General features: G+C 35.4%; 2 protein-coding genes and 1 long non-coding RNA gene across 29 annotated transcripts; 1 reads left to right on the forward strand and 2 right to left on the reverse strand.

The window, feature by feature from the left end:
- Positions 1-855: 855 nt before the first annotated feature.
- On the reverse strand, positions 856-1,394 carry LOC111899758 (glycine-rich cell wall structural protein 1.0-like). The gene is made up of 3 exons (XM_023895600.1): positions 1,247-1,394; positions 1,057-1,128; positions 856-1,010 (listed from the first exon to the last, which is right to left on the reverse strand). The coding sequence occupies exons 1-3, from the start codon at positions 1,392-1,394 to the stop codon at positions 856-858; spliced, it is 375 nt and encodes a 124-aa protein (XP_023751368.1).
- A 243-nt stretch (positions 1,395-1,637) lies between these two features.
- On the forward strand, positions 1,638-7,876 carry LOC111899792 (uncharacterized). Of its 27 annotated transcripts, none has more exons than XR_006188416.2 (10): positions 1,910-3,595; positions 3,678-3,722; positions 3,892-3,984; positions 4,396-4,458; positions 4,604-4,649; positions 4,777-5,427; positions 5,493-5,587; positions 5,689-5,758; positions 5,858-5,910; positions 6,075-6,430. It is a non-coding gene; the product is annotated as an uncharacterized LOC111899792 (long non-coding RNA). The 27 variants fall into 27 exon arrangements; XR_006188421.2 differs by having other exon boundaries at positions 5,500-5,587; XR_002853053.2 differs by having other exon boundaries at positions 4,777-4,864.
- A 2,135-nt stretch (positions 7,877-10,011) lies between these two features.
- Positions 10,012-10,878, reverse strand: LOC122196643 (uncharacterized). The gene is made up of 2 exons (XM_042899772.1): positions 10,590-10,878; positions 10,012-10,487 (listed from the first exon to the last, which is right to left on the reverse strand). The coding sequence occupies exons 1-2, from the start codon at positions 10,876-10,878 to the stop codon at positions 10,012-10,014; spliced, it is 765 nt and encodes a 254-aa protein (XP_042755706.1).
- Positions 10,879-11,541: the final 663 nt, after the last annotated feature.

Consider the following 11,541-nt stretch of genomic DNA (forward strand, 5'->3'; position numbering starts at 1 on the left):
GTGTGCATCATCATTCATGACTACATCAGATAAGGTGCAAGTATACATCGAGATTTGTTTTTGAAAGCATTCAAGCAGCTCATGAGAGCACATTCATGTATGAGCAAATTTCCTTTCATGTAGCGTCTTCTCTACGTATTTAGATCACAAAGTTTTTTTTATCAAGCCTCGATCACCTCACAAGAATCTCCATTCGACTTGGTATCATAACGCGAACACATATCCAACCATCTCAGACTTATTCTTTGGAGAACGAATCACAGGGGAAGCATTAAAACCCTAAGGGTGCGTTTGGTTGGCAGGAAATGAATGGAATTCGAGGGAAAATGATTCTAATTCCCTCGAATTCATGCGTTTGGTTGGACTTAGAGGAGGGAAAATGATTCCTAAATGAAATAAACTTTCCACCATATGGAGGAAAGTGAATTTCTTCCAAAGTTGGATGGAAAACATTCATTCTCATCGAGGAAAGTGTAAGATTACAAAAATACCCCTTGACTTATCAAAAAACCCCATCACTATCACTAACCACCATCGCCGCTACCACCGCCACCACCACCACCACCACCGCTACCGCCACAACCACTACCACCGCTGTCGTTGCCACCATCGCCGCCACCGCCACCGCCACCGCCACCGACCACCACTACCATCGCCATGACCACTACTCACTACCACAGTCGCTGCCACCACCACCCACTATCACCGCTGCCGCCACCTACAACCACTGCCTGCGATGCCACCACCATTACCATCATCGTCGTTACCACCGTCGCCGCTGCCTCCGACCACAACCACCGCCACTATTGCCGCCACCACCACCACTACCATTACCCACCACCACTACCAATGTCATCACCCACCACCACCGTCGCCCCCACTACCACTAATAACACTACCACCACCACCACTACCATTGTTGCCACCATCGCCGCTACCACGACCGCCGCTACCATCACCGCCACCACCACTAGCTGTCACTGCCACCACCATCACCATCACCGCCATCACTGTCACCACCAGCTGACATTGCCCCCATCATCAGCACTTCCCCACCACAATCAATGTCACCACCACCATCGCAGCCACCATCACCGCCACCCACCATTGTCGCCGCCACCACTGCCACTGCCACCACCGCCAAAATTTTACTATTTTTATAATTTTCATAATGTATTTTTACGTATAAGTTAGAAAACAAGGTAAAATTAAGCAAAACAGAAAAAAGGTAATTATGTCATTTTACATGAATTCCAATTCCATTTCTTGCGAACCAAACAGATTCTGGAATTAATTCCAATTTCATTTCCTGCCAACCAAACAACATATGGAATTGGATTCAAATTCCTGACAAATTCCTTTTTCAATTCCAATTCAGATTCCTTCAGTAACATTCTGCAAACCAAACAACACCTAAGTTCATTGTGGGGCCTTCCTTTCAAGCCCTATACAACGTGTTTTATGCAAAAAAAACCTTTTGTGACGCCTTTTTTTGTGATACTTAAACATAAGAGCAAGTAACTCAATTGTGATGGTCTAGGTGTCGCGAAAAGAAACACATCGTTAAGCATATGTTGGCTCGGATGCATAAAATTATTTTTTTTTCTTTTTTTCTTTGTATTTCAACAACTTTTTTTAATTATTTTTTTGGGGTATTTGCTGTATAGCCAATTTTTGGATCACGCAACCATCGAAACCTAGCTAGTATTTAAATTATTTTTTTTAGCTTTTTAGTATTTATCTCATTTCGAGACTTATAGATTTTTTTTTAAAAAAAAATCTCATTTATATATATACTAATTCTAAACTGCATGATGAACAGTATTTTGTTGTGATTGGACCTCATTTATTTTGTTGTGTTACTTGGTGTTTACTTGCTTCCCCCACCGCCGTTCTGTCCAAGGTTTTACTTCTCGTAGCTTTCCCACCGCTTCATCATCCTCCAAATATCATGGTTTCCCGATTTCAGTTGATAATTTCAATCGGTGAAGTTAATCAATTTTTTTTTTGTTCAGGGTTAGCTTCATCGACTGCACAATATCATGTTCCTTCGTCTCCTTCAACTACGTCGGTACAGAAAACCCTGCGTCACCGGAAACACCAAATTCCGTCTTCCTCTTATGTTCTACATCTCCTTTGCCACAACACAACGTTCCCATCGACCACTCTCTCACCGTCATCGCGCTATAATCGGTAGACCTCAAAGCTAACCTCAAGATTAGGGCTTTGTGCTCCTTAATCCTCTAACTCTTTCCATTACGATTGAAAGTAACGATTACTATTTCCTTCCTTTGATGATTTCCGATTTTGATGGTTCCTTACTCATTTGTCACTCTTTTATTCCTCTTCAAGCACTAGACTCTTCTCTTCATTCTCAGGCTACCAAAGCTGCCGGAAGACTCGACATCAAGATGAGGTCGCCATTTACAAATCTAAAGGCGCCTGGTATGTTTACAACATTCATCGATTGAAGGAAGGGGTTTTCATCTTAATTTTGGTTCATCACTTTTGATCGATTCTTTAGTAAATACAGGGTACATCCCAAGTGTGGACTGAGAAAATGGGATCAAACGGGCGTCGTGGCGAGCCCCAACTACCAAAACCAGATGGCTTGGCAAGACAAGGTTCATCATATAACCTAACTTTATATGAAGCTCAACAGCAATTAGGAGATCTTGGAAAACCCTTACGTAGTATGAATCTTGATGAACTTCTGGCTCCAATACTCATCGAGAAAGAAAACGGAGGTGGGTTCCTTCGATCGTTGACTGCTCAAAAAGAAACACGAAGGAAACAGGTGGTAATGGCGTTTCTATAGCATCGTCCTTAATGTTTTTTGCTTTCTTGGGTTTCCTCAGTTCAAGTGTCTTTGTGGCCTCCTAAAAATAACATCACTCTACATCATTCATTCATGGTTTTTTCGCTGGACATGAAGGCGAATCAAGGAATTGGAGATGGAAGGCAATCGCATCAGCCCATTCCTCGATTTTACATCTTCCGGTTTTATTTCATGCCCTAATTGTGTCTCTATTAGCAGGTTCATGGAAAACTTCCCACAATCAGACGAGATTTTAGAGTAGGTTCATGGAAAGATTCCCACAATCACTCCATCTTTTAACCCATCACCTACTCAGATTCCTCCAGTAACCACCATAGCCACCATCTATTTCTTCATGTATATTCCCTAATGTCTCTAATCTCAGTTACCTTCCCCACGATAATCTTCCTAGAGGTTTGGTGGTGGAAGGTGGAGGTGAAATATCCAGTTTTTATGACAAGGAAGAAGCAATTTTGGGTATTGCTTTGATTTTGATTTTGGTTCCCAGTTTTATTGAAAGGTTCCTGATTTTCTTCTTTTTTCCTTCTGATTTTGCATGTAAAAGATCTATGACGATTTATATAAGATCTATAATATTGTTTTTTTATTTTTTATTTTTTTATTTTAATTTTTCTGTTCATAACATGAAGCTCAGTCCAAATAGGGGGTTTATGGTTGTCTGTGGTGACAACGTTCCATTTGTTGGTTCTACGGAAGCCACTTGAATTACCTCTAAGAGCCATTTTTGTTTTTTTGACAATGAAGCTCTTCATCCAGGTAGTGCCACTAAGATCCTTAAGTTTTCAAGTTCCTATTTATCTTTCTTTATAGTTTACACTGATTTTTTTTGGTTTTGAAGGATTTACCACAGATCTTGGCTCAGATCTTGGCTCATTGATTGAAGGTACGGGTTGTTGTAATTAATACAGGTCAATGATGGCACTATAGATCTTGATCTGCCTCTTTATGCTACCACTTCTTTAGTTTCACTAGAAAATTTTGCATATTTTACTCCAGTTTTCTTAATGAGTTTGTGTTATCTCATGATTTCTGTAATGGTTGTCTATGTATAGGTTTTGCTATGTTGAATTTATTAGTTCATAAATCTCAAGGAAGAGATGATGGTGAAATTATCCAAGTTTAAAGCCTGAACAATCAACTTAAAGGTACATCTTCCACTCAGATCACTTTATCAAGAGATAAAAAAAATGGAAGCAGGATCTTTTTGGTCATTCCTTTGCTAATTATCAGCTTTAGAAGGGGTATTGATGTTAAAAGAAACTGATTTATTCTTTTTTGTTAACTTATGTTTCATGTATTGATATATAAGGTCTTTCTTGTGTTAATTGGTTGGTTTTGCAAACGTTGTTCTTAAAATTGGTTAGTATTCGGCTGACTAGCAAGGGTATTTATGTTTTTTAGGGTTTGGTAGAATTGTCTTATTCTTATGATGTTTATCTTTGCATTTGCATTTTATGGGATCTCATCACATCCTTAATTAGTTTATGTGGTTGTAGATGTAAGATAATCTGTCTACCTTAATTTTTGTTTCATAATTTTCAATTTTTTTAATGCAGGAAAAAGTTACTGATGTTGGTGGCTAGATTGAGCTACCCATGATACCAAGAAATTACTTAAAAGTGAGTTTTGTTCATTTGTTTTTCTAACAGTTAATTATGCTCCTCTTGTGATTTTTGTTTTTTGTTTTTTTGTTTTTTTGAACGGTTGGTAATGTAAAAGTTGATGCCGCTCTCATGAGTTAATGTATTCTATCTTATTTTACAGCACTTGTCAACTTTAACACCAAAAAAAAGTGAGATTGTGTTTCTAGGTATTAATTGCTTCCTTTCCTTTGTCATATTAAGCATTTTTAAATCTCACATCTATAAATTTGTGAATAATAAACATTGGCCTAAACTAAATATAGTTGTTTGATTTTCAATTCATGATCCTTCTAGTGGTAGGTCGGCTGAAAAGGATGTAGATCCAACACAATTCTCAAGAGAATTTATGAGAAAAGCTTCATCTTTAGTTGAGGATGAGGAGGTATCATCATTTTATTATGATATTATTAGTCGTACAAATTATATGCTTCTTTTCTTTTTATGATTTCTTAATATCTAATATACACAGTCGTTACTTTCACCTTGTAATTTGCACTGTTTAACCCAATTAATTTGATTCATTTTCATCTTCATTTGATGGAAAATATTATTTCACTTGGAAATGTTGAAGTTAAATATGAAGGATCAAGACTCAGATTACTTCACTTCGGTTTGATGTTCTCTGTTTTGGGCTATTTTATATGCTAAATTGCCAAAATAATGTGGTGATCATATCATGGAATTGTTTGATAAGAACATATGCATAAAATTTTAAATAGAATATAAAAAAGGTAATTTTGCATATCATTATATTGCTACTACCATTTGTTGAAATTTTGGCCCTGGAACAATACACATGAAATATAAGTTATAATTTTAGGTAAAAAAAAAAAGTGACAGATTAAGACGTAACTCTCTTCCGCATAGCAAGGAGAGTATGTTGGAAAGGTGTCAAATTTTTGTTACATACTTATACTTTTACGAAGATGATGATATTACACCAAGGTAATAAATTATAGCTTAATTTTTTATCATTATATTGATGATTTACACGGATAAGTCTTTTTTAGAGAGCAGTTAGGAGTCTATATCAACAAAAGAGTGTTGAAGTGGAGTTAAGAAGCATTCCAGACCATCGACATGTTTGATCTTATTTGCTCCTATGGTTGTATTATTGCTCTTATGCATCATTTCAATTAGGTTATACAATATTCTTCATTGGAATACTCACATTTATAAGGCATTATCTCCGGTTCACATGTATAGATACCTTAAAAACAAACCCAAACCGGATGTTGGAATTTTTTTTAACGGGGCATCTTATTATGCATCACAGGTAAGCGTTTTTTTTATATAAATACAACATTGGTCTTATTTTGTATAAATTTTCGATTTTTAATATAAAATTTTCATTTTTTGTTACTTTTATTTCTAGGGTCGGAAGCTATGTTTGCTGATCTTGGACACTTTTCTCAGTTGCCTATCCAGGTTTGCTGATCTTGATTTCTTTTTAAGGGTTAATGTTACAAAATAGCAATGTACTTTTATAAGTTTATTTAGGAAATATCTATTTTTTTCAAATAGCTTTTACATCCTTTACTTTTTATACTTAATACTTGCTGTAATTGTTGGAAGCCAAACAATTATTACAGGGACTTTTTCGATTGTAAAACAATGTTGTTGGGTGATTGTTCAACCTTATTTCAAAATTGGAGATGAACAGCTAGAATGTGAAACTGAAGTTGGCCCACCAGAGCTTTTGTGCTGGGAACTTAAATGAAAGCATTGGATGTGCTCAACACATTGGGATTATCTACAAGATATAACAGTGCACTTTTATTTGATTTTACTTGACCATTTTCATACGTATGTATTTTTAGAAATACGTGGTATTATATGTAAAGCATTGTAAAGTTTGTTGTATAAAATACCTTCCAACCCACCGCCACTCCGACACCCGCAACACGGGATTCTTCCCTAGATTATGATAAAAGAAATGTTTTTGATATGCTACAGTCTTTTATGGTCAAGACTTAACACTTTTTTTTTCTTTCCAGTTTGTAGAAAAAGATCAAGTCTTTCATTTTTATTCAACACTTGATTTTTCTTCAAACTTTTGGCCTAAATAAAACACAACATGAGTTTGCAAGTTATTTCCATCTATCACTATACTTTCTTATCTTGACAAAACAATTTTTTGTCTAGATCGTGCAAATTCGAACATTTTTTTTTAACCAATTCCATTTTTTTTTTCAATTGTCATGTTGATAGTTAATTTTTTTTAACAAAATAATTCAAGTTTGAGGAACATATTCTATTTAATTATTTTCAAAGTTTTTTTTAAGTGTATATATCTGCTTCAACAGAAAATTTCATTGAAGCAGAGGGGGAAAATGTTAAATCAATATTTTTCCTTTTACACACTTTTTACGACATCTTATTTCAGTAATCATCACATAGGGGGAACTATTGGAAATATTTTTATGTGATTGTCACTTGAATTAAGTTGAGTATTGATTTACATTTTCTAATAAACATTATCAAAATGTTTCAGGTTGAAAAGATCCTAAAGATTCAACATGTGTTTGAAGAATCAGATGTTGGAGTACTTGAAGTTTACATGGAGCACCTACTGTTGACATGGAGCACTTAAAGAAAGCAAGTTGGATCATCATGATCTCAGATGACACGTCTAGATCATATGTGGAGCATCAAGATGCTGGTGAATCATTTGAAATATTGATGGCTCATTAGAAACATTGTTGGCCCATCCACAACTCTATGGCTCAACATGAATATGTGATGGCTCAACTCAAGTCAATGGATTAACATGACCACATTGATGGCTCAACAAGATTGCATATGGCTCATCATGTATAATGAAGGCACGCCCAAATGCTCAAAGACACATGCATTTTGTCCATGGTCCATCTTGAACACGCAATTGTACATCTTCAAGTTCAAGACACAGTCCAACATTCAAGAAACAACTCAAATTGGTCAACAACACTTCTAGAAGTTGATGACATCTAAGAAGACAATTGAGCAACATGATGCTCATGTTGCTCATCACATTTTCAATGCTGATCAAGAACGATCAAGAAATATGAAGACTCATAATTTGGATGGAACCCTAACGGAATACTAACGTAATTGGAATATTCCATCCATTCTCCGTTAAGTAGGGCAAATGTGTCAACTGATGGCTAAGTCATGATGACGTGTCAACACCTGATTGGTCAAGCCATGTCATGGGCTTTTCCAAAGCCTATAAATAGGCCCCTTGGGATCCATTATAAAGTTGCTCTTTTCTGCTATTTTTTTATCATTCATACTCATTTTGCACAATTACTGCTTAGACTAGTCTTCAGAGAGCCACTTGAGAGTTTTTAGTGTGTTTTACATTCAAACACTTGTAATTGAATCTTCATGAATATGAGACACATTTGAATCATTGATCTTAAGTCTAAAAAACGTTTTTCTATTAATGTGATTGATTCACAACTCTTTATTTTCCGCACTACTTGCCACTTGATGATTCTGAAACTCTGTTTTAGTATTTTCAACACTTAGACTATTCTAGTCTAGGTTTACTGAATGCTTCTCATTTCTTCAGCAAACACAACACACATTGGTATTTTGTAATTTCACTTAACTATCATTTTGACTATTTAATTACTTTTTTTCCAACTATTTCAATGGAATGGAATCTCTTACTTTCACTTATCTATGATTATATTACAAATGTATATATATATATATATATATATATATATATATATATATATATATATATATATATATATATATATATATATATATATATATATATCAAGTCAACCTACTATAATATGTTTTTTGAATGGTCGGTTAGTGGTTATAAGTTAGTATGGCACACACACCCAGGACCACTAAGAATGTAGCAAGGTTGTTAGAATGTATCGTTTTAGGGTTTTCATTGGTATGTTCTTTTCGAATCATAAAATGTGTAATATGTTGTGGGACTTTTTTTGTTTTGAATTTTTTTACTAAGATGTTGTTGGTTGTTGCAGTGTTGGATTGGTTATGCATTGTTAAAGAAGAAGCTTGATACGAAACAAGTGTTTCTATTGTGAAGAAGCACTTCAATATTCGTTTAGAATGGATTAACATTTTTTTTCTATCAGAATCGATTAACAACAATATTCTATCAAAATGTATTAGTGTCTTACTTAGATTTCAATGTTTTTATTTGATTTTAACCATTCATATTTTTATTATTTAAGAATAAATATAATTGTTAACCATTATTACTTGTATTCTTTTAGAATAAATGTCGTTTATGTATGTTCACAGTTGGATTTTTTAAGAATGAATATAATTACTGATTATAAGATTTTAAAATTCTTTTCATATAAAATCTGTATGCATTAAAAATTATTAATATTGATAATATATGTTAATAGTATTCTGTTAGAATTTAATGTTTTTTCAAGATAATCATAAACACATTCTTTTAGTGTATCCGAATTAATATATTTATTATCCAAATTTTTTTTTTAACAATAGCAAAACTCACATTAAAAATAAACATCTAGCTAGGAGCTAGCAAAATACAAAATTAAGTCATTAGCGGATTGCGTATCCAATCACTCCAACTAACACAGACCTTAGAATTCCTAAGGGAGAACCACCGAAAGAACAACTCTACAATAGTATCATACAAAAGATGCTTTTTAAACTTATTAGGGCTAAAAATGACACCATTCCTATAAGACCAAATCACCCATAAAGTCGCCATGCAAATCGACTCCAAGATTGACCGATGCGTACAAACAATCAACAGAGAATCAATCCAATCAAACATCTCTGGAACACCAGGGTCAATAGGAAACGAAACATCAAGCCACAACCCAATTCGCCTCCAAATCTGACGAGTCGTCTCACATTGGAAAAAAAAAGATACGAAATACTTTCTACCTCAGACTGACAAATAGGGCAAAGGATAGACTCTAGCTCAACACCCCTATCCACCAAAACAGATTGAACAGGGATTCTATTTAACCTCAATCTATACAAAAAAAATGTTAGCTTTAATTGGGACATTCCGATTCCATCTAGTCCCAACTTCGCTAACCAGAAGAGAAACAGAATCAATATACCTTATCATGGAACTAATAGAAAACACCCCACTTGGATCAAGACTCCAGGACCATCTATTGGGAATAGAAGTCAACTGAATAGGAGTCAAAATCTGCATAAAACTCTCTAATTGTTCAGTTTCAACTCCTCCTCTAATTCCACGCTTCCAAGAGAAATTCCATCCCCCAAAAGGCCAAAAATCCGAGACCAACCCATCTTTCAGCAAGGATAACGAAAACAACCTATGAAAATGCGTTTTAAACAACACACCTCCGCACCACACATCCTCCCAAAACCAAGCCACATACCCATCACCCACAACAATCGAAATAGCATCAGAATCTAAAACATCCTCACTTTCCATTCTCTTAATACAATCCACAACTGTCAGCCAAAACTCCCCTACCTCCTTATGTCACACATCATGAAACAAGCCCCGAGAATGAGCATATAACCCTTTAATAAGCCTCACCCATAAAGAAGACTACTCATGAAGAAACTGCCACTTCTATTTAAAAAGGAGATCCCGGTTAAACGCATCCAAACTGCCAACCTGTAACCTACCTTTATCCCTGGAATTAAGGATAGTATCCTATTTGACCCAATGAATACGCCTTTGATCTTCCTCCATACCCCAAAAAAACGAGCCCTAAACGACTCCAATAAATGAAAAATTGTTACCGGCATACGGAACAAAGAAAAGAAATAAATCCCAAGGCTGCGCAAAACTGATTTAACCAGAGTTAAACGGCCACCTATGGAAAGCATTTTAACTTTCCATTTAGAGAGTCTGTTACGAAATCTATCCACAATCACATCCCAGCTACTAATACAACTCATCGACCCACCCACCAGAATTCCAAGATAAGAAAAAGGAAAATTAGTTGCAGCGCATCCCATAATAGAAGCAAGAGAAATAACTTCAAACTGATTAACACCCACCCCTAACAAACTAGATTTAACAAGATTAATCTTTAAACCCGAAACCATATAAAAACAACGAAGGATGGTGATAAGTTTTCTGACATTACCCTCCTCCTATTTACCCAAAAACAAAGCAACATCTGCATAAAAAAGATGAGAAATCTCTAAATTAGCCTCTTCAATCTCAACCCCACGAAAATTTCCAGAAACAACCGCATCCTCCATAACTATATGAAGACCCTCCATAGCAATTAGAAACAAAAAATGAGAGATCAGATCACCCTGTCGAAGACCTCTAAGAAGATTAAACTCTTCAGTTGGGCTGCCATTAACAAGAACAGAAGATCTAGCATTTTTCAATAAACCTTGAATCCAAGACCGCCACCTCACACCAAAACCCATAAACTCCATAAATTTATCCAAATAGTCCCAACTAACAGAATCATACGCGTTCTCAAAATCAACTTTAAAAATAACGAATTTCTTTTTTTTTTCTTTTTCCCCAAGATATTAACTCACTAACCATAAGAGGCCCATCTAAAATTTGCCGTCCTTTAAGGAAAACCGACTGCTCCATACTAATAGCATCAGGAAGAACCACCGCCAATCATTTTGCTAAAATTTTAGCAATAATCTTGAATTGCATCTCAATGAGACTAATAGGACGAAAATCCTTCACAAGTAATGGATTCTCAACCTTAGGAATACAAGTAATGAACGAAGAATTACAACCTACTGGAATAATAGGCTTATAGAAGAATTCATGTACAAAGGCAATCACATCATCTCCCAAGATACCCCAATAATGTTTAAGAAACTAAAAAGAGAAACCATCCGGGCCTGGAGCTCTATCTCCACCACAATCCCAAAACCGCCTCCTTAATCTCTTCTACTATAAAAGGTCTCTCTAAACCCAAAGCATTCTCCAATGTAATAGTAGAATACCGAGTGCTTCTACCCGTCATCGAAATACCATTAAACGCTTGAAACTTAGAAGAGTAAAAATAAAAAAAATAAAAAAAATCTTTTTTAACTACCACCGGATCCGTAACCCACTCCCCATTGACCGAGACC

This window comes from Lactuca sativa, chromosome 2 (genome assembly GCF_002870075.4).
Source record: "Lactuca sativa cultivar Salinas chromosome 2, Lsat_Salinas_v11, whole genome shotgun sequence".
Lineage (NCBI taxonomy): Eukaryota > Viridiplantae > Streptophyta > Magnoliopsida > Asterales > Asteraceae > Lactuca > Lactuca sativa.